This window comes from Natator depressus, chromosome 6 (assembly GCF_965152275.1).
Source record: "Natator depressus isolate rNatDep1 chromosome 6, rNatDep2.hap1, whole genome shotgun sequence".
Lineage (NCBI taxonomy): Eukaryota > Metazoa > Chordata > Testudines > Cheloniidae > Natator > Natator depressus.
The window spans coordinates 9,568,336-9,591,580 of NC_134239.1; the positions used below are offsets into that span (position 1 = coordinate 9,568,336).

Below are 23,245 nucleotides of genomic sequence, written 5' to 3' on the forward strand. Positions count from 1 at the left end.
CCCCTAGGTCCTTTTCCGCAGAACTGCTGCCTAGCCATTCGGTCCCTAGTCTGTAGCGGTGCATTGGGTTCTTCCGTCCTAAGTGCAGGACCCTGCACTTATCCTTATTGAACCGCATCAGATTTCTTTTGGCCCAATCCTCCAATTTGTCTAGGTCCCTCTGTATCCTATCCCTACCCTCCAGCGTATCTACCACTCCTCCTAGTCTAGTATCATCCGCAAATTTGCTGAGGGTGCAATCCACACCATCCTCCAGATCATTTATGAAGATATTGAACAAAACCGGCCCCAGGACCGACCCCTGGGGCACTCCACTTGACACCGGCTGCCAACTAGACATGGAGCCATTGATCACTACTCGTTGAGCCCGACAATCTAGCCAACTTTCTACCCACCTTATAGTGCATTCATCCAGCCCATACTTCTTTAACTTGCTGACAAGAATACTGTGGGAGACCGTGTCAAAAGCTTTGCTAAAGTCAAGAAACAATACATCCACTGCTTTCCCTTCATCCACAGAACCAGTAATCTCATCATAGAAGGCGATTAGATTAGTCAGGCATGACCTTCCCTTGGTGAATCCATGCTGACTGTTCCTGATCACTTTCCTCTCATGTAAGTACTTCAGGATTGATTCTTTGAGGACCTGCTCCATGATTTTTCTGGGGACTGAGGTGAGGCTGACTGGCCTGTAGTTCCCAGGATCCTCCTTCTTCCCTTTTTTAAAGATTGGCACTACATTAGCCTTTTTCCAGTCATCTGGGACTTCCCCCGTTCACCACGAGTTTTCAAAGATAATGGCCAATGGCTCTGCAATCACAGCCGCCAATTCCTTTAGCACTCTCGGATGCAACTCGTCCGGCCCCATGGACTTGTGCACGTTCAGCTTTTCTAAATAGTCCCTAACCACCTCCTTCTCCACAGAGGGCTGGCCATCTACTCCCCATGCTCTGATGCCCAGCGCAGCAGTCTGGGAGCTGACCTTGTTCGTGAAGACAGAGGCAAAAAAAGCATTGAGTACATTAGCTTTTTCCACATCCTCTGTCACTAGGTTGCCTCCCTCATTCAGTAAGGGGCCCACACTTTCCTTGGCTTTCTTCTTGTTGCCAACATACCTGAAGAAACCCTTCTTGTTACTCTTGACATCTCTTGCTAGCTGCAGCTCCAGGTGCGATTTGGCCCTCCTGATTTCATTCCTACATGCCCGAGCAATATTTTTATACTCTTCCCTGGTCATATGTCCAACCTTCCACTTCTTGTAAGCTTCTTTTTTATGTTTAAGATCCGCTAGGATTTCACCGTTAAGCCAAGCTGGTCGCCTGCCATATTTACTATTCTTTCGACTCATCGGGATGGTTTGTCCCTGTAACCTCAACAGGGCTTCCTTGAAATACAGCCAGCTCTCCTGGAGTCCTTTCCCCTTCATGTTAGTCCCCCAGGGGATCCTACCCATTCGTTCCCTGAGGGAGTCGAAGTCTGCTTTCCTGAAGTCCAGGGTCCGTATCCTGCTGCTTACCTTTCTTCCCTGCGTCAGGATCCTGAACTCAACCAACTCATGGTCACTGCCCCCCAGATTCCCATCCACTTTTGCTTCCCCCACTAATTCTTCCCGGTTTGTGAGCTGCAGGTCAAGAAAAGCTCCCCCCCTAGTTGGCTCCTCTAGCACTTGCACCAGGAAGTTGTCCCCTACGCTTTCCAAAAACTTCCTGGATTGTCTATGCACCGCTGTATTGCTCTCCCAGCAGATATCAGGAAAATTAAAGTCACCCATGAGAACCAGGGCGTGCGATCTAATAGCTTCTGCGAGTTGCCGGAAGAAAGACTCATCCACCTCATCCCCCTGGTCCGGTGGTCTATAGCAGACTCCCACCACTACATCACTCTTGTTGCTCACACTTCTAAACTGAATCCATAGACACTCAGGTTTTTCTGCAGTTTCGTACCGGAGCTCTGAGCAGTCATACTGCTCCCTTACATACAGTGCTACTCCCCCACCTTTTCTGCCCTGCCTGTCCTTCCTGAACAGTTTATAACCATCCATGACAGTACTCCAGTCATGTGAGTTATCCCACCAAGTCTCTGTTATTCCAATCACATCATAATTCCTTGACATCACCAGGACCTCCAGTTCTCCCTGCTTGTTTCCAAGGCTTTGTGCATTCATATATAAGCACTTGAGATAACCTGCTGATCGCCCCTCATTCTAAGTGTTAGGCAGGAGCCCTCCCCTCACAGACGTTCCTGCCTGTGTTTCCTCCCGGTATCCCGCTTTCCCACTTACCTCAGGGACTCGCCATACCTAGGATATTGTTTCTTCATGTGTTCACAGGATGCATGTAAGAAACACTCTTTTGGGCTGTCCCTTGGGCTTGGGCCTGATAATTAGGGTTACCAGGAGGTGACTGGTACTGGGGTGGTGGGTGCTTCGTCCCCCACCCTTTCCCAGGAACAAACTGGGCCCCCCCTTTCATGCCAGGCTTTTGCCCTCCCCTTTGGGACCTGCACACTATAAATGGTCTCGCTTGCATGTGTAAGTCAGCAGCATCCGCTGCCTTTTCCACAGTTTCTCAGCTTATGCCCAAATAAACCTGTTAGTCTTTAAGATGCCACCGGACTCCTCGTTGTTTTTTTTAGGAGGTAGAGAGGGGAGCCAGCCTGGGGCTGGAGGCAATGAGCAGGGCCCCAGCGTGTACCCGGCCCTCTCCTAATTCTGCCTGTGCATCCCCCTGCTAACGACACACTCCCAGTCCAGGTCCAGCTACTTACCATTGTTATGGCAGTGTCAAGTCCTGATGTTTCCTACAAGGCAAAAGAAGGGACACAGGACACAATCATACCCACAGTAACAACTGAAACAACACAGCAGCCTCCAAATGCACCCCCTCATCTCTATTCATTGTAATTGTTCTCCCCAGTCTCCCCATGAGCCTTCCCTCTATTCCCTCCTCCCCCTCCCCATGCCCCCTCCTCCACCCTAATCCTTCCTCGCCCTTCCCGTGTCCCCTCCCCTCCCTCTATTCCCTCCTGCCCCATCCCAGGCTACACTTCCTTCTATTCCCTGCTCCCACTCCCTGTGCCCCCCACCTGTATTCCCTCCTCCCCACTCTATGCTTCCTCCTCCCCTTCTGTTTCCTCTTTCCTTTCCCTGTGTCCCCTCCCTTCCCTGTAATCCCTCTTCCACAGGCAGCTCTGGGGAATGGTTGGTGGGATGCTTATAGAGGAGATCCCCTCTGCTCAGATGACGAGTAAGGACAGAGAGACAGGAAGGTCCATACGGGAGCCAGCCTGAGGCTAGAGGCAATGAGCAGGGCCCCAGCGTGTACCAGGCCTTCTCCTAATTCTGCCTTCGCATCCCCCTGCTAATGACACAATCCCAGCCCAGGGTACCCCCTAAACCTTCCCTTCTAATTCAATGCGGAGTAAAGGAACCGTTGCTCTAAATTTGCCCAAGGCCAAGAGTTTTACCTCCTCCCCTGGGATTACATCACCCTCCTTAATCACATCCCTCCTGACTAGGGAAATCCGTGCTCCAGGGCCTCTCCACCCCAGCACACGTTACCATTTACCTTGGCCTGTTTAATCAACTCTTTGTGTTCCTGCAGGAGGTCAGAGCTGACAAAATTGACGAGATCCCCCTCTGGCTACATTGACTGGACGGATCAGGGATTGTATTTGGACTCACCATACTTAGGGCATTGTTTCTTCATGCGTTCAAGGGAGGCACATAAGAACCACTAGTTTGGGAGGTCCCTTTGGGCCGGGGTCCAATAATGAGGGTTCCTAGTGGGGGGCTGTGATATGCCTTAGCCCCTCCTCACCATGGGGCCCCACCTTCTACTCCTCCTCTTCCCCCAAGCCCCTGCCCCCAGCCCCGGAAGGCGCAGCTGAGCCGTGGGAAGGGCCACTCAGGGAGCTTGGGCTGCTGTGGGAAGCCCTGGACCCTCCACCTGCCCTGGGTGGCATGACCTGGAGGGCAAGGACATGGGCTGCTCTTGGGCCTCCTGGCCCCCCACCCAGGGCAGCTGGATGGTCCGGGGCACCCCACAGCAGCCGGGGCTCCCTGGGCAGCTCTTACCACAGCCCAGCTCTGACTTCTGTCCTGGCCTGGGGCCCCAGGGGGAAGAGGAGGAGCGAGGAGTGGGGCCACTCATCTGGTGCTGGTGCCCCACCCCACACTTCTACACAGGTGCCAGGGCTCCTGCAGGGGCCCCCAAATTGGCCAGAGGCCTGGGCCTGTGGCCTGTGGACCCGTGCGTGAATCCACCACTGTCCCCATCAAATTGACCTCCATTCCCTTCTCCCCCATCCTTCCCTTCCCCTCCCATTATTCCCTCCTCCCCCTTCTGGCTTCCCCACCTCTCCCCATATCACCTCCTCCCTACTTCTATGCCCCCTCCCCACCCTCTGTCCCCTTCTCCCACTCCCTGTGCAAACACTGATAGCATTACAATACAACAAGTGCGTCTCCCTTCACCCCTCCCCAGGCTGTTTTGTGGGCACCAAGTCCAGGTGGGGTGGGGGTGCTGGAAGGTGGAGGGGTCTGGGCTCTGGCAGGGCAGGGGAAAGCACCACGGGCAAAGAGTCTTTCTGAGACTGTAACAATGTGTTTAGTACCAGGGCTGTAAGCTCCTACGAGGCTGACTGCAGCCCAAGTTTCTCCAGCTGGGGGTCACGACCCCCAGTCCTACCACGGTTATCAGTGGGAGCGGGGTGCCAGCTGGCTGATCTGAGGAAGGGTCAATGGCATGGTTATAGGGGAGATCCCCTCTGCTGGGGTGATGAGTAGGAACAGAGACAGGAAGGTAGATACGGGAGCCAGCCTGGGGCTGGAGGCAATGAGCAGGGCCCCAGCGTGTACTGGGCCCTCTCCTAAATCTGCCTGCGCACCCCCCTGCTCATGACACAATCCCAGCCCAGGCCCAGCTATGTACCTCTGATGTCCCTTGAGATGATGCTTCTCCCTACAAGGCAAAAGAAGAGACAAAGGACACAGTTATACCCACAGTAACAACAGCAGCCTCTGGATCACCTCCTGCTTCTATTCATTGCACCCCTTCATAGAATATCAGCATTGGAAGGGACCTCAGGAGACCATTTAGTCCAACCCCCTGTTCAAAGCAGGACCAATCCCCAATTTTTACCCCAGATCGCTAAATGGCCCCCTCAAGGATTGAACTCTCAACCCTGAGTTTAGCGGTCCAATGCTCAAACCACTGAGCTATCCCTCCCCCTTCTCCCCAGCATCCCCATCGACCCTCACTCCATTCCCTCCACCCTCTCCGGATGTACCTTCAGTTCCTGTATCCCTCCCGCCCCCTCCGTGATGCCTCCTCTCCCTCTATTTCTTCAGACCTAACCTCATACTCTCTTTTGTAGTTAATAAACTTGCTTTTGTTTCATTCTAACCCAGTGAGCTTTGCCTGCAGTGCTTGAGGAGAATCTCTAGTTGGTTACCACAAGTGTGATTGTTCTCTTCACATTCAGGGTGAGACGGACCGGGTATTAAACCCATATACTGGCCAGAACAGACCAGGGCAGGACAGTACTGCTCTTGGGTCCCAGGCTGGGAAGCTGGTGGTTAGAGAGCCTGCATGTAACTGCAGCTGGGTGTGTCCCCACCGATATGAATGCTGGTGAAAGTGCAGCCTGGAGGGCTTTGCAGCTTGTCACAGCAGTACAGTGTGAGCGGGAGCCCAGGCTGGTGGGTCAAGGGGCTCAGTGGTACCCCAGTTCCAGGGGGCACCCTGAGGGGAACCCGCCACAGTCCCCTCTTAGTCTTCTCTTCTCTAGACAAAACAAACCCATTTTTTTCAATCTTCCCTCATAGGTCATGTTTTCTAGACATTTAATCATTTTTGTTGCTCTTCTCTGGACCTTCTCCAATTTCTCCACATCTTTCCTGAAATGTGCCATTCAGAACTGGACACAATACTCCAGTTAAAGCCTAATCAGGGTGGAGTAGAGCGGAAGAATTACTTCTTGTGTCTTGCCTACAACACTCCTGCTAATCTATCCCAGAATTATGTTTACTTTTTTTTGCAACTGTGTTACACTGTTTTAATGATAACAATAAGGAAATAAAAAGATTTCAGAGTCCGTTCAAAACTGTCTCTTGGTCTGGATTTGGCCCACAATCCACCTATTGACTACCCCTGCCCTACACGCTCTCGACTCATCCAAGCCATGCCTCCTGACTCCCCTGTTAGTTTTTGCAGTGTACTGTCCCACGCTGCCTCCCTGCTGCTGTCGTCTTCCTCTCTCACAGGGAAAGGCTCCGGCAGTGGGGAAAGCCTCTGGCACAGGGCGGGGGGAGCAGGGAAAAGCTCTGGCAGCTCTTCGCTGCCGCAGTCTTTCCACGACACAGAACTCGGGTTATGAGCCCACGCTGAAGCCTGTGCCAGCATTGTCCACACTGATAGTGCTACCCGTGCTGGCTAGATTAGAGCTAGCATGGGTGTGCTAATCCATGCTACAAATACACTTTAACTTGCAGCCTCCTGACACGTTCTTTCTTTTTCTCCAGCTTGGGGCATTGCCCTGCTTCCCTGCAGAGAGGTGTGGGGAAGTCATTCTCTTTGCAAGTTAGCTTCAGTCATTGAGGCTTCCATTCGAATGTGGTGATTCTAGCCCAGACACTCCTAGTGGTGCTATGTCTGGAATACCTAGCCCTGATCTCCCATGTCCCAGGGAGAAAATCAGTTCTTTTCCCCAACAGGCAGTGATATCCCAAGGATTGGCACAGACTCAAACAGATAGTTCATAAAAATAGTACAGAAAATTACCACTTCCATCACCCTCATCAATCACACACTCCCCTCCCCATAACCCCCCCCCCCACACACACACACACATGTGCTCCCCTACTCCTCACCCCCTCACAACACAGTCAGGACCCCCTCACCGCTACCTCTCTCTCCACACAAACTCTTCATCCCCCCATCCTCCCTCTGACATCTCCCTTCCCCTTACCTTCTCTAAAACAACCAATTCTACCTCCGCAGATCCGAGTGGAAGAATTTAAGTCTAAATTATTTAAATCACCAATTTTCATCACGTATTAAATAACTAATTTTAACTTTGCTTTGCCTTTCTACTTTCTTTTTTCCCCCTAAAGAAAGATTGGTTCTCATTGGCTGGTAACAATTAACACATGTTGACTTGCATGTAAATATAGCCTCCACCCTAAATTTGGTATTTCTTTTTCATAAACCAGGAAGATACACTATATCGACACACATTTGTTTAACCTATAATATAGCTTAATTTACATTTAATAAAGCTTAATTTACATTTATCCAGATTCTTAATTTTTACATTTTGTATATGTTAGTTAATATTTTTTTACTTGTGATTTGTGTCAAGCTCTACTTGGATTGAAATTAAAATTCAAGTAAAAATGCACAAAAGCAGCATTTTAATGTTTTATTCCTTAAATCAAACTACCTTAAATGTACTGGATACAGAAGAAAAAATATCTAAGTATATCAAAGCCAGGGCTTTTGAATGTAAAATTACCTGATCTATTAAACAAAGGCAGTATTATCTGTAATTAGGAATTGAATTGATGTTTCTGGTCACCGCAGCCTTAAAAATTTTAGAACTAGTAGATCTCATCCTCTCAAACCACTTTTACTCAAAGATTGGAAGAAGAAGAAGAAGAAGAAGAAGACAAGCTTTTCCAACTTCCTATTGGTCTTTCAACTTTAAATAAACTAATCATTGAAGTGAACTAACGCGGCTCATATAGCCACCTCCACGAGGGGCGCAGCTCCCTGCGCTCCTGTACTATTTACACTGGAGCTTTACAGCCCTGAACCTTGCTGCGCTCAGGGGGTGTTTTTTCACATGTGGGTTTGAGACCCCTGAATTAGGGTAAATATTGGATTCTCTGTAACTTGAAGTCTTTTAAACAGTGCTGCAAAGTGTCATAATGAAGAAAATCCATCCTTAGTGCAGTGGTTCCCAACCTTTTCTATGCCACAGCACACCCCAAGCTCCCGAGGCTCTTCCCCCTGCCCCTGGCCAGCAGCCGGGAGGGAAGGGGAGATGCAGAAGAGCTGATCCATTGTTCACACAGGAAAGGAGGGGGCCAGAAAGGGAGATTGAGCGCTGATTGGTTGCTCCACACCCGGAGGAGGTGGGGCAGTGAGGCAGATGACCAATCAAAATGTGGCTTTCCTCACCTTGCTCTCACATGTACCTTTTCTAAAAATTCTGCAGCACTCCTCTTCCAGCCTGGTGGCACACGAGTTGGGAAACACTGCCGGAGTGTATGAAAAGCTAAGGAGCAGTTCGGAGGAGTTGAGGAACTGCCAAAATGGCTCTGTAAATCCATGACAAAAATCTCTCCCCCTGCAGCTTCCCCTCAGCCCGCTGGTCATTCCCTCTTCCTGCCATGTGCCCACACTCCCCCCGCGGGGTGCTGTTGTGAGAACAGGGCCCACACATCTACCCCAAGATGAGTTTAACTCTAAGCAAAAGAACGAGACAGAGAAACTTGATTAGTCCAAACTAGGGCTGTCAAACAATTAAAATAATCAATTGTGATTAATCATGATATTAAAAATAGTCACAATTAATCACAGTTTTAATCGCATTGTTAAAGAATAATAGAATACCGTTTATTTAAATCCTCTTGGATGTTGGAGGGAAGTGTGTGTGTATGAGAAAAGGACTGTGTGTGTTGGTGGAGTGTGTGTTGAGGGAACGTGTGATGGGGAGTGTGTGTGAGAGAGGGACTGTGTGTGTGTTGGGGGAGTGAGTGTGTCAGCGTGCTGTCTCTGTGAGCAGAGCACTCACCAGCCTGAACGCTTGTTCAGACAGCGGCACCCATCCCTGACCCAGAGGCAGCTGCAGAGACAGGCTCCCCCTGTTCCCCGACCACAGCTCAGAGGCGACCAGGTACACGGGAGGGGGACACCCTGACATCAGCACCCTCCCCCCCGCTCTGTGCAGCAGACAGGAGGCAGACTCCCAATCCGGAGCAGCTGGGGCAGCTCCATGGGAGACAGAGGGGAGGCAGTGGGAGCAGCAGTGGAGCAGAGCGATGGGAGGAAGAGATCAGTGAAACCCGCCCCCCACCCAAAAATAAGAAAAAGAAGAGCAGAGGGGAGGAACAGATGGAGGATCCTGCACAGCGGCGCCGGAACGGGGGGGCAGGCGGCCATGGCCCCATCACTTGCAAACGTCAGAGGGCTGTGCCCTGGCAATATTTCCTGGACATAAGGGCAAGTGATGGGGAGGAATGCATGGAGAAGAGCGAGTTGGGGGTGGGGTTTTGGGGGGAAGAGGGGATGTGGGGGCGGGGCCCCAGGGGAACCCACACCTCCAGAAGAGGAAGGAGAGGCGGGCGGAGGAGGATGCAGCCGGGATCCTAGTTTTCCCACTGCCAGATCCCGCTGTCTAATGTGAAGAAAGGTGCCATCTACACTAACCTGGGGGAGTTCACCCAAACAGGCCTCCCTTCCCACCAGCAAGAAACTAGATCTGGATTTCCAGACCAGACAACAGCCGAGCAGAAGGGAAATAGATTGCCAGGAATAGGACACGCTTACTTCAGTACCAGATAGAAACAGATCTGAGAAGCCCTTTGACAACAACCAGTGTTTGTGTGTGTGTGTGTGTGTCGGGGGATGGGGCAGGGGAATCACAGAATATCTACAATATCTCACTCTTGCACACACAAAGGCTTCCAACAAAACTCCCCTCCCAACCTCTCCCTCATGCATGGTCCCATCCCCCATCACACCCCTCTAAAACACAAGCACTCCCCATCCCGCCAGCCATCCTTGTGTCCTCGTCCCCCCATCAAGAACAAATGTGCTTCATTCCCCAAATCCCCTCCCCTACACATCCCTCAAACACACACACGCCCCTCCCATTCACACCCCATGTGCTCCCTGCCCTCTGCATGCCTTCACACCAAGGATCCCCTCCCCCTCACAAACATCTTCCCCTACCCCTTCATCTCCTTCAACACACATGCTCCCCTCTCACTTCTCCCTGTCCTTTTACCCCCCCTCCCCACTGCTGGCGTTGCCTCCCCCTGCTGTGTCCCGCCTCCCCCTGCTGCAGCCCCACTCGCTCCCCCTGCTCAGCTCTCACCCCCAGTCCAGCCGAACAGAAAGGTGAAGGAAGAACTTAACTGGGGTAAGACATGAATACATGGAAAATCCAGGCGTTAGCCATGTCTGTACGAAGACAGGAATAGCAGTGTCGGAAAAAATACGGATTATCTGGATAATGCCTCCTCCTCCTCTCCCCTCCCTCACACACATGTCGTCCCCCCTCTTCCCTCCCCCTCAGGCCTTGCTGCTTCCATCTATTCTGCAGGCCCTGCCTGGGCATTTCCAGACCTTACCATCTTTTGGTTGTGCTAAGGGCAACCTAGACTGTGAATGGGCTGGGGTTAGCCATGGTTACACTTAAACCACTCTAGGGGCACAGCTGCCGTGGTGCAGCTACAGGACGGTAGCACTTCAGTGCAGCCACTCACGACAGGCGTTCTCCCCCTGGAGTTAATCCACCTACCCGAGAGGCGGTATGCAGGGTGACAGAAGAATTCTTCCATCAGCCTAGCGCTGTCCACACCAGGGGTTAGGCTGGTTTGACTCCGTCACGCAGGGGTGTGGATTTTTCATGCCCCTCAGCCAGGGGGCGGAGAAGAGCAAGCAGTGGGGGCGGGGGCTCAGGGGAAGTGGCAGAGTGAGGGCAGGAGCTCGGGAAGAAGGGGAGGAGCAGGGGGCAGGACATTGTTTGGGTGCTGGTGCCCCCCCCCATCTAGGGAGCTTCTCACGCTTCTGCCCTGAGCTACGTAACAGGCTCAACTTAACTTTTTAGAAGAGAACTGGCCGACCACTTGGATTTGGGATCATTTCTACATCCTGGTACTATAGTTTACTCTAAATTACTGCTATGTCCCCTCAGCCTTAACTCCACAGTAAGGTTTTTGTCTGGGAATGGCCCTGCTTCAATTAAAAATCTCATACAGGGTCACTAAACCAAAAACCTAAAGTGAATGTGACCGTGTGATGTTCTTAATGATTTGAAAATTGGTACTTCTGACCCATGCAGATGTGGCCCTTACTAATCACTGGATGCTTTTGTACTAATTGCATGTAGTGATTGCGCTTGGTTCAAGAAAAAAGCCGTGAACAACAGGCCCCTCTCTATATCGCATTCGTTAACCTCCGAAAGGCCTTCAACACGCTTGGCAGGAACGGCATCTATAAGATCCTGTTGAAAATTGGCTGTGCAGAAAAGGGGCTCTCCCTATTCAAAGAGTTCCACTTGGGAATGAAGGCAACTATCCAGTTTGAAAATGAAACATCATCCGAGTTTACTGTTGATACTGGCATGAAGCAGGCTGCATCTTGGCACCCACTGGCTTTGGCATCTTCTTCTCGAGTCTTCTTAAGTACGACTTGGAAATGATCCATCTGGTGTACTAACTGACTCAAGGATGAACGGCAGCTTGTTTAACATCAGATGATTTCAGAGCAGAAGGCATGTCACCCAGATTACTATTCAGGATCTGCTTTTTGCAGATGACACTGCATTCGTCTCTAATTCACCTGATGAATTGCAGATCATGATGAACAAGTTTTCTGATGCGTGCAACAAGTTCGGCCTGGTAATCAGTATCAAGAAAACAGTTGTCATATCACAAGGTACCAACATCCCATCTAAAAGCTATGTCAGTAGTGAAGCTCTGGATAACGTGGACCCCTTCTGCTATCATGGCTCAATTCTTACCAGCTCACATAACCTTGAGAGGAGACTTGATGCTGTCATTGGCAAAGCTTCGGTCACCTTCGTGACACCTGTCACGTGTTTGGAACAACAAGCTGCTAAACCCAGAGGCACCGACTTTCTAATGTGCTGGGGGCGGGGGGTGCTTGACTCCGCTCTGCCCCAGGCTCTACCCCACTCCACCCCTTCCCCCAAGGCCCCACCCAGGTCCTGCCTCTTCCTCCTCCCACTCCGCCCCTGCCCTGACTCTTCCTGCCCCCACCCCACCTCTTCCTGCCCTCTCCCACAAGCGCACACCGCTTTCACTCATCCCCCTTCCCCCGCCAGCGCCTCCTCCCTGCTGCCGAACAGCTGATCACCAGCTGGGGGACGGGGGAGGTGCTGATCAGGAGGGCTGCCAGCAGGTAGGAGGTGCTGGGGCGAGGGGGAAGAGCTGATTAAGGTGGGGGGCTGACAGTGGACGCTGAGCACCCACCATTTTTTTTCCTGTGGGTGCTCCAGCCCTGGAGCACCTATACAGTCGGCACCTGTGGCTAACCCCAAACACGCAGGGATCTGTTTATCAGCCTTGTGTCCTTAGTACCCTCCTTTACGGCTGTGAAAGCCGGGTCACATCCTCCAAGCAGGAGTGGAGATTGAACAGTTCCCACCTCCGCTGTCTTAGAAAAATCCTTGGAGTCACTTGAGACCAAGGGATCACCAGTAACGAGACCCTTGAGAGAACCAGCCTACAGTCTATGCAGACGATGATGGACGCTCGCAGGCTTCACTGTCTGGGACACATGACGCGCATGCCCCAAGATCGTCTGCCGAAGGCCGTGCTCTGTGGCCAACGTAAGAACTGCCCATGACACAAAGAAAGGCCAATGCTCCAATCCAGTGACAAGGGTCAAACAAGCTCTCAAGAAATAAAACAAAAGCACCTCATCCTCCTCCTTCAAATCCCTCCTCAAAACTCTCCTTTGCTGCAATGCCTAAAAACCCCTGTTTGTACAGTGCCTAGCACAATGGAGTACTGCTGCATGACTGGGGTGCCAAGGTACTACCATAATACACCTAATATGATTCTTCCCAGACGGATCTAGGGTTGTGAGGCAGCTCCTTACTACCTGCCCTTAGTGTGAGGAAGCTTTTTCTATGCCTGTAGTGGGTCAGCTCCCCAGCATGGACAAGGGTAACACAAGCCCTCCCCTCATGGACTCACAGGCCCCGCTGTCACTCTACAGGTTAGCGATAGGCACATTCCAACCCTTGATCCCTTGAGTGTCTCCCTGGCGTCTCCTGTCTCTGATCACTGGACACTCTCAGTTTGCACAGATCTGCTGCTTCCAAAGAAATAGTGAACCCCAGCTACCAGTTACACCTCAGATCACCGCTCTACTCAGCTCACAGCACTTAGAGATGTTCATAGTGAGATCCAGTATCCGTTCATTTACCAAAGCCCAGAGATTCAAGTAGTAGCAAGTAGAAGTATTGGCGACAAATGCTTACATATCAAATAAAATCATCACAGGCATTCTAGAATCTAGACTTAATTAACAAGCTGCTCTCATGTCTAATAAAGAATTGCTCGCCCCAAATCATTCCAACGCTTTTCAGCCAGGCAATCTGTGACCTTATTTCATGAGACAAACATGCTGTCACTTTGTTCCTTGGTAAAGGACCCAGCGTGTCCCTGGGCACCCCTAGGTCTATCCGAACAATCCTATGGCTTTATGCATAAACAGGACACCCCCTTCCTGACTGGTTCTTCCTGTAGATTTCCTGTCTTGTAGATTTTAAAATTTTTTCATCAGCAATTGGCTCAGAATGCTAACAGGCACACAGGGTGAGGTATACAATGCAACATACACAAATAAGCAGACAGGGAGATAGGTGTCTGTTACCTCTTACCTGGGAGGCACAGTACTGAGGATTTTTACCTCTGGCTACCTGCCTGAACCCCAAATCCTTAAGAACATAATTTTCAGTATAGATACGTAACTCCCTAAATATTCTCTGTACATACATTTTGCAGTGATCATATGGCTAATGGACTACTGGCTCTCAGGAGAGACCTCACATGCCACCCTTTGGTATTCTGCAGAGATCTGATCCAGACGATCCCTGTAAAACCCTTTGCACCCCCTGTGCCCTCTGCCATTTGACACCAAAAGGTCCCTGGGTCACAGCTCACCCCCTACATTGATCCATATGAGTCAGCTCAGACCCTCTTGCCTGTAGAGTGTATCTGCCACTACCTTTTCAATGCCCTTAATATGGATTATTTCTGTACCATATTCTTGAAGCTCTCTACTGCAACGTAGCAGTCTGGAGTTGGTACCTTTTGTTCTGGAAAGTGGTCCATTAGAACCCTGAATTTTTGGCTGAACAGGGTTTTTTTAGCTGCTGGACTGCCCACACAATCATATAACAGTCTTTTTCTATGACAGAGTAATTTTATTCACTGGGTATCAGTTTTTTATTTAAAAAAGCAACAGCATGTTTCTTATTGATTTCACCGGCTTGCGTTAGCAAGGCCCCTAGACCTGTGTTACCGGCATCAGTGAACAGTGCATGCATCGGATGGTAGTGGGTTTTAGCCCAGGAAAGTTTATCCTCAAATAAATTTGTTCGTCTCTAAGGTGCCACAAGTACTCCTCGTTCTTCATACTTAGGGCACTGTTTCTTCATGTGTTCAAAGGATGTGAGAAAGAAACACCAATTTGGGCCATTCCTTGGGGCTGGGGTCTGATAATTAGGGTCACTGGGAGGTTCTGACCCACAGCCTGTCTCCAGACCCTGGTATCAGCGCTGCTTTCAGCCCAATCCCAACCCTACATGCAACTTTGACCACCGTGCCACACATTACCATTTATCTTGGCCTGTTTAATGAGCTCTTGGTCTCCCTCCAGGAGGTCAGAGCTGATAGCATTAACTAGCACCCCCTCTGGTACCACTGAAGTCTCTGACTCGAGGGTAGGTACGTTAACCTGGACAGATCAGGGATTGGATTTGGATTTGCCATACTTAGGACATTGTTTCTTCATGTGTTCAAGGCATGTGTATAAGAAACACTATTTTGGGCCGTCCCTTTGGCCTGGGGTCTGATAATTAGTGTTAGCAGGAGGTGACTGGTACTGGGCTGCTGGGTGCTTATTCCCCTCCTCCTCTTTCCAAGGAACAAACCGTGGGACCCCTTTCCATGCCAGGCTTTTGCCCTTCCCTTTCGGACCAGCGCACTATAAATGGTCTCTCTTGCATGTATCAGTCAGTGGCATTGGCTGCTTTTCCACAGTTTGTTGGACTGGAGAGTGGAGTGGAGTCCACTCCACTCTCCACCTGCCCTGGGTGGCAGGGGCAGAGACATGGGCTGGGGGCTGCTCTCAGGCCCCCTGGCCCCCCACCCAGGGCAGGTGAAGGGTCCAGGGCACCCCACAGTGGCCCCGGCTCCCTGGGTGGCTCTAACCACAGCCCAGCTCTGACTTCTGTCCTGGCCTGGGGCCCCAGGGGGAAGAGGAGGAGCAAGGAGTGGGGCCACTCTTTTGGTGCTGGTGCCCCACCCCACACTTCTACACAGGGGCCAGGGCTCCTGCCGGGGAACCCAAATTGGCCAGGGGCTTGGGCCTGGGCCTGGGCCTGGGCCCTGTGTGAATCCACCACTGTCCCCATCAAATTTACCTCCATTCCCTTCTCCCCCACCCTGCCACTCCCTTTCCCTCCCATTATTCCCTCCTCTCCATCCTGGCTTCCCCAACCCTCCTCCTATAACCTCCTCCCCCTTCCTATGCTCCCTCCCCGCCTCTATCCTCTTCTCCCACTCCCTGTGCAAACACTGATTAAAATCCAACAAGGGCATCTCCCTTCACCCCTCCCCAGTCTGTCTTGTGGGCACCAAGTCCTTGGTGGGGTGGGGGTGCTGGAAGGTGGAGAGGCCTGGGCTCTGGCAAGGCAGGGGAAAGCACCCCGGGCAAAGGGTCTGTCTATCACAAAAGCAGGCTTGCCCGGGTGGCAAGCTAGACCCGAACGTCCAAGGCGACGGCCAGTGACTCCATGTCAAGGCTGTTACAGCGCCTGAGGAGTTCACACTTGTGACTTGGTTGGTGAAATGGAAGGATCGAGCTCACAACCAGTTCGGTGCCTGCCCTGCTTCTGAACAGCCTGCCCTGCGGCGAGCATGACAAACCGCATGACAAGCTCTTTCCTCAAGTGGTGCTTTCATGGGAGGCGGGGGGGGCCTGGGCTACTGGGACCAGGGGATGGGTTGGGAAGGGGGGGGCAGCCCAGCCCAGCCGTTTCTGCCTCCCCCTGCCCTCCCCCGCCGCACACAGAGCGGCTCCGGCAGCTCCCAGGCCTTCCCTGCGCAGCGTGTGGTGCTGCTGCTGCTTTGGCGCGGGCCGGGCCCCGTGTGGGGGATTTTGGCCCTGCCGACATTTCCCTGAGGGACACCGGGGAGAGACGGGGGAGGGTGATTCTGGACACTTCCCAACTCAGCTGTATCTGAAGGGAATTCCACAGGGCAGAGGAAAGGGGCCTTCGTTAGTTCAAGGCAGGGCCACTGTTGAATATCCCAGGCTGTTGCAAACTGAGGGGTGAGAGCGTCTCACAGGAAAGGTCCCAGGGATCCTTTATCAGTAAGCTATGAATAGGTGTGATCTGTCTGTATTTGAAGGGCCATCAGCTGTACAATGGATCCACTGAAAGAAGCCAGGGGCTACACCTTATGAGTCAGCAAGACATGTAGGGACATGCCTAGGGACAGAACCCTCAGGCTTTTCCATGCCATGTGCTGTGAGCCTGTGTTTAGGACAAAGGAAGTACAAGCCCCATGGCAAAAAGAATATAAAAGTTAGCTACATCTTCTCCATTTTGTCTTCAGTCCTGCTTCTTACCTCTGGAGTAACTTCTCCACAAACGAAGCTCTGAACAAAGGACTGAATGACCCACCCGAGCTGTGGATGTGTCCAGAGGGACTTCTGAGCCAGTAAACTCACCAAGACTGCCAAGAACTGGCTGCTGGGTGCTTAGTCCCCTCCTCCTCTTTCCCAGGAACAAACCGGGGGCCCCTTTCCATGCCAGGCTTTTGCCCTTCCCTTTGGGACCTGTGCACTATAAATGGTCTCTCTCCCATATGTCAGTCAGTGGCATCGGGTGCCCTTTCCAGTTTGTTTGACTTTTCCCACACCGCTGCCCTCACCTTGTCAGAGCAGACATTAAAGAACTCCTCACCAATTCGATCTACAAACGGATCATAAGTTTCTGCCCCTTTCCTTATGATCCATTTTCTCAAATCAAATAACCCCCCATTTTATGAACATATTCCCTGTGATTTATCCATTTTTTTGAGGTTTCTAAACTTTAGGTGAGATGCCTCTGGAATAATTTGAATTCTTTTAAACACAGATCCCTTCAACCATGTGTCTTTGTCTACCAGAGGCCAACGTCTCCATTAATGAAGCTTAGCTTCGCTCTCATCGGGAACCATGGGAGATGATGGCCATTTGGGAAGAGGGCAATTCTTTGTGAGATTCTATGCTCGTCTCACAGATAAACTTTCAGTTATAAAAATAATGGCAACCCCCCCCCCCCACATATTAATCCTAGAAATGGCATGAAGCCAACTGAATAGGCAGGGCAGGAGGGAGGACACACGGTGGTGTGAGGGAAGGAGTGAGGGGGAAATTGTATCACTCAAAATTCAAATAATAGTTTTCCCATTATTCCACCCTAAGTTTCCAGCCTTGCTTTGGACCTTATGTTAAATATTGTATGTAATTAAAGAAAAAAATACTTGTGGCAGGGCCCAGTACGTGTGATTTTTGAACTGCCGACATTTCCCTGAGGAACACAGGTGAGAGAAGGGGAAGGGTGATTCTCAGCACTTTGCAACTCAGCTACATCTGAAGGGAATTCCACAGGGCAGAGGAAAGGCACCTTCCTTAGCTCAAGGCAGGGCCCACTGTTGAATAGCCCAGGCTGTTGCAAACTGAGATGTGAGAACTTCTCACAGAAAAGGTCCCAGGGATCCCTTATAATTTAGAATGGAAAGTGTTTGAAGCGCAAACCTAGAGACTCTCCTGCAATGCAAAACAGGTTCTTGCACTCACACACACTCCCCCCCCCCCCCCCCCGCGATACACTTGGGGTCGTGTTGCTGTCTGGAAAAGAGCTTTACAAATGTATTTCCTGCTGTTCTACCCTGGCTGCCAACTAAGCCTTTTTACACAAAGAGAAAAGGGGAAACAGGCACTGAGAGGATGAAAACAAGAAAAAACCTGATTCCTTCCCCGCTCCCTCCAGCTTCCCTCCCCCCACCACATCTATTCCCTGGGATCCCTCGTCCCCGCCCTCCAGTCCCCGCCCCCACACTCCACCCTTTGCAGTTTCTGCAGGGAGTGGCTAAGGGTTGAGAGGCTGCAGAGGGGCATTTGGGGTGGGGGAGCAGTGCTAATGAGGGGGGGGATTTCTCAAGCTCCTGCTCCCATCAGTAACTGCCCAGGGTCGCTGAGCAGAGCAGCCGAGGGGCCTGTCCCCACCCTTCCCCAGCAGCCAGAGCAGCCTCCCCTTGCAGCCAGGTCAGAGTCCAGCTCCATGTGCCCCTCCCCTCTGCACATACGGCCAGCTGGGCTGGGGGACATGAATGTGACTCCAATCCTGAGCCCTCTGCACCTGCTGCTCCCATTAACCTGAGCGGATGTTTTGCTGCTGCGGCTGTTTGGGGAGGGAGTTAAACTGTGTGTTGGGAGGAGACAAATACCCCTCTGTGTCCCTGACAGGCATGGGAGGGTCCCTGTGCCCGTCACTGAGCCTGACCCTCCTCGGCCCCAGGGGAAGAGGGGACAGTGGGAGATTGGGGAGGAGAGGCAGAGGGAATAATCCCCTTTCCATGTCCCACAAATCACCCACCCCAGAAATATGTCCCCCCATAAGCCTCAATGCCCTGTAGGTCCCTTGTGGGAGTGCGGGGGCATGTGTGATGACTGTGGGAATTTATGAACTATCTGTATCAAGCCTCTTGGCACTGAAAATTCATTTCCTCCCTAGGCCACGGGAGATCAGGGCTAGGTATTCAAGACATAGCACCACTAGAACTGTCTGGGCTGGAATCTACCCATATCGATGGAGAATCTGGAAAAGGCAACAGGAGTGGTCAGTGACTGGACATCAACCCTTAGAGCAAGTGACTTACACTTTCCGGAAGTCTCCTCGGTGAAGGCTATGGAGGAGAATAAAGAGAGAAGGTGTCAGGTGTCGGTGTGGAGATGAGCAGGATGCACAGACAGGCAGGGCACTGGGACTGGGAGACACGGGGACAGAGGCAGCAGGGATGGAGGGCAGGGCAGCAGGGCACAATGAACCCTGGCTTCCCCCTCTCTCACACTAACCCCGGGACTTTCAGATTTTGTGCTTCAGGAGATAATCGATTGTTACCTGTTTTGGAAAAGGCTGCCTGCTGGCCCTGCACATTCTGAGTGGGAGCCTTGTGCCCTGATGGGGTAGAAAAACTCTCCCACAGGTGTCTGGCTTGGCTGGACTCACTGCAGGGAGCTACAGAGAGAGACAGGGATCGCTGGTGCCGAAGGGCCAGTTTCCAAGTTGTGGCGGCCTGGGCCTGCCCCTGTGGAACTGTGTGAGTCCTTGGGGACCTGGACACTGATGGGGTCACTCCCAAGGGTCTGGCTAAAGGCCAGGCCGAGACCAGACACTGTGAATACGGGACAGGGTGTTGGAGGGTGAAGGGGGCTGGGCTCTGGTGCGGCCAGGGGGCGAAGGGCCGATAAGAGCGGCTGACAAGGTTAGTTCCAGGCAAGCTCTGCCCAGAGTCTTAGGTGGAAGCAGGAGATCAGCAAGGCAGCGTGGGACAGAGTCTGGAGAGCAGCTGGCAGACAAAAGACAGAGCCAGCCCTGGGGATCAGTGCGGGAGGGGATCCCTGCTGGCTGCTCTGGGGAAGGGTCAGTGGGAGGGTTATAGGGGAGACCCCCTCTGGTGGGGTGATGAATAAGAGAGACAGGAGGTAGATAGGGGAGCCAGCCTGGAGTCGCAAGGTTATTTTAGGGGGATGCGGTTTTGCCACCCTCACTTCTGCGCTGCTGCCTTCAGAGCTGGGCGGCCAGAGCGCGGCGGCTGCTGACTCAGGGCCCGGCTCTGCAGGCAGCAGCGCAGACGGAAGGGCGGCAACACCAGACCAGGCCACCCTGACTTCTGGGCTGCTGCTGGGGGTGGCTCTGCCTTCAGAGCTGGGCTCCCGGCCAGCAGCTGCCTCTCTCCACTCGCCCAGCTCTGAAGGCAGGGCCGCCACCAGCAGCAGCGCTGAGGGAAGGGTGGCAATACCACAACCCCCACCACAACCCCTTCTGGGGTCAGGAACCCTGATAATTACACCACCAGGAAATTTCAGATTGAAATGTCTGACATTATGACATTTACGATTCGTAAAACCCTAGGACCGTGAAAGTGACAAAAATGGATGGTGAATTTGGTAGGGCCCTACATATAGTGGTTCTCCCAACAAGGCAAAAGAAGGGACACAGGACACAATCACACACACAGTAACAACTGCAACAGCAGCTTCCAAACCACCTCCTGCCTCTATTCATTGCACCCCTTCTCCCCAGCCTCCGCATCCATCCTCCCTCCATTCCCTCCACCCTCTCCCGCTGCACCCTTCCATTCCGGTATCCCTCCTGCCCCCTCCATGACGCCTCCTCTCCCTCTATTTCTTCAGACCTAACTCATGCCCCCTCCCATCCTTCTATTTGCTCTGCCCCCAATACATCTCTCTTCCCTCTCTGTAGCCTCTCTCCACCCTCTAGTCCATTCTACCCGTCACTTCCCTCAGTTCCCTCGTGTCACCTCCCATCCCTCTATGGCCTCATCTATCTACCCCTTAACCTTCCCCTCCCTCTATTCCCTCCTCCTGAGCCACATGTCCCTCCCATTCCTATCTTACCCCCTCACTCCCACTCTGCTACTTCCCTGCACTCTATTCCCTCTGCCCTCTCCCTGTGCCCCCTCCCTTACCTCTATTCCCTCCCGCCCCTCCCTTCCCCCTCCCCTCCCTCCTCTCCCTTCCCATCTTCTCTCCCCTCCCTCTGCTCCCTCTATTCCAGGGGTACGCAAACTGAGGGTTGGACCGTGTGATGTTCCTAATGATTGGAAAACTGGTCGTTCTGACCCATGCAGATGTGGCCCTTACTAATCACTGGATGCTTTTGTACTAATTGCATGTAGTGATTGCGCTTGGTTCAAGAAAAAAGCCGTGAACAACAGGCCTCTCTCTATATCGCATTCGTTAACCTCCGAAAGGCCTTCAACACGCTTGGCAGGAACGGCACTGATAAGATCCTGTTGAAAATTGGCTGTGCACAAAAGGGGCTCTCCCTATTCAAAGAGTTCCACTTGGGAATGAAGGCAACTATCCAGTATGAAAATCAAACATCATCTGAGTTTACTGTTGATACTGGCATGCAGCAGGCTGCATCTTGGCACCCACTGGCTTTGGCATCTTCTTCTCGAGTCTTCTTAAGTACGACTTGGAAATGATCCATCTGGTGTACTAACTGACTCAAAGATGGACGGCAGCTTGTTTAACATCAGAGGATTACAGAGCAGAAGGCATGTCTCCCAGATTACTATTCAGGATCTGCTTTTTGCAGATGACACTGCATTAGTCTCTAAGTCACCTGATGAATTGCAGATCATGATGAACAAGTTTTCTGATGCGTGCAACAAGTTCGGCCTGGTAATCAGTATCAAGAAAACCGTTGTCATATCACAAGGTACCAACATCCCACCTAAAATCTCTGTCAGTAATGAAGCTCTGGATAATGTGGACCCCTTCTGCTATCATGGGTCAATTCTTACCAGCTCACATAACCTTGATAGGAGACTTGATGCTGTCATTGGCAAAGCTTCGGTCACCTTCGTGACACCTGTCACGTGTTTGGAACAACAAGCTGCTAAACCCAGAGGCACCGACTTTCTAATGTGCCGGGGGGGTGCTTGACTCCGCTCTGCCCCAGGCTCCACCCCACTCCACCCCTTCCCCCAAGGCCCCACCCAGGTCCTGCCTCTTCCTCCCCCCACTCCGCCCCCGCCCTGCCTCTTCTTGCCCCCACCCCACCTCTTCCCGCCCTCTCCCACAAGCGCACACCGCTTTCACTCATCCTCCTTCCCCCGCCAGCGCCTCCTCCCTGCTGCCGAACAGCTGATCACCAGCATGCAGGAGGCGCTGGGGGGCGGGGGAGGTGCTGATCAGCAGGGCTGCCAGCAGGCAGGAGGTGCTGGGGCAAGGGGGAAGAGCTGATTAGGGTGTGGGGCTGACAGTGGATGCTGAGCACCCACCATTTTGTTTCTGTGGGTGCTCCAGCCCTGGAGCACGTACACAGTCGGCGCCTGTGGCTAACCCTGAACACACAGGGATCTGTTTATCAGCCTTGTGTCCTTAGTACCCTCCTTTACGGCTGTGAAAGCCGGGTCACATCCTCCAAGCAGGAGTGGAGATTGAACAGTTCCCACCTCCGCTGTCTTAGAAAAATCCTTGGAGTCACTTGAGACCAAGGGATCACCAGTAACGAGACCCTTGAGAGAACCAGCCTACAGTCTATGCAGACCATGCTGGACGCTCGCAGGCTCACTGTCTGGGACAAATGACGCGCGTGCCCCAAGATCGTCTGCTGAAGGCCGTGCTCTGTGGCCAGTGTAAGAACTGCCCGTGACGCAAAGAAAGGCCAATGCTCCAATCCAGTGACAAGGGTCAAACAAGCTCTCAAGAAATAAAACAAAACCACCTCATCCTCCTTCTTCAAATCAATCCTCAAAACTCTCCTTTGCTGCAATGCCTAAAAACCCCTGTTTGTACAGTGCCTAGCACAATGGAGTCCTGGTCCATGACTGGGGCGCCAAGGTACTACCATAATACACCTAATATGATTCTTCCCAGAGGGACCTAGGGTTGTGAGGTAGCTCCTTACCACCTGCCCTTAGTGTGAGGAAGCTTTTTCTATGCCTGTAGTGGGTCAGCTCCCCAGCTTGGCCAAGGGTTACACAAGCCCTCCCCTCACGGCCTCACAGGCCCTGCTGTCACTCTAGAGGTTAGCGATAGGCACATTCCAAACCTTGATCCCTTGAGTGTCTCCCTGGCGTGTCCAGTCTCTGATCACTGGACACTCTCAGTTTGCACAGATCTGCTGCTTCCAAAGAAATAGTGAACCCCAGCTACCAATTACACCTCAATTACCGCTCTCCTCAGCTCACAGGACTTAGAGATGTTCATAGTGAGATCCAGTATCCGTTCATTTACCAAGGCCCAGAGATTCAAGTAGTAGCAAGTAGAAGTATTGGCGACAAATGCTTACATATCAAATAAAAACATCACAGGCATTGTAGAATCTAGACTTAATTAACAAGCTGCTCTCATGTCCAATAAAGAATTGCTCGCCCCAAATCATTCCAGTGCTTTTCAGCCAGGCAATCTGTGACCTTATCTCATGAGACAAACCTGCTGTCACTTTA

At 52.0% G+C, this 23,245-nt stretch overlaps 1 protein-coding gene across 1 annotated transcript in view; it reads right to left on the reverse strand.

The window, feature by feature from the left end:
- Positions 1-23,245, reverse strand: part of LOC141988580 (uncharacterized) — a 186,393-nt gene that overhangs the window by 24,138 nt on the left and 139,010 nt on the right. Inside the window, exons 22-24 of the mRNA XM_074954423.1 lie at positions 18,920-18,946; positions 4,932-4,961; positions 2,767-2,799 (exon numbers count right to left, since the gene is read on the reverse strand). Coding sequence (XP_074810524.1) covers positions 2,767-2,799; positions 4,932-4,961; positions 18,920-18,946 — 90 coding nt within the window. The remainder of the gene's footprint in view (positions 1-2,766; positions 2,800-4,931; positions 4,962-18,919; positions 18,947-23,245) is intronic.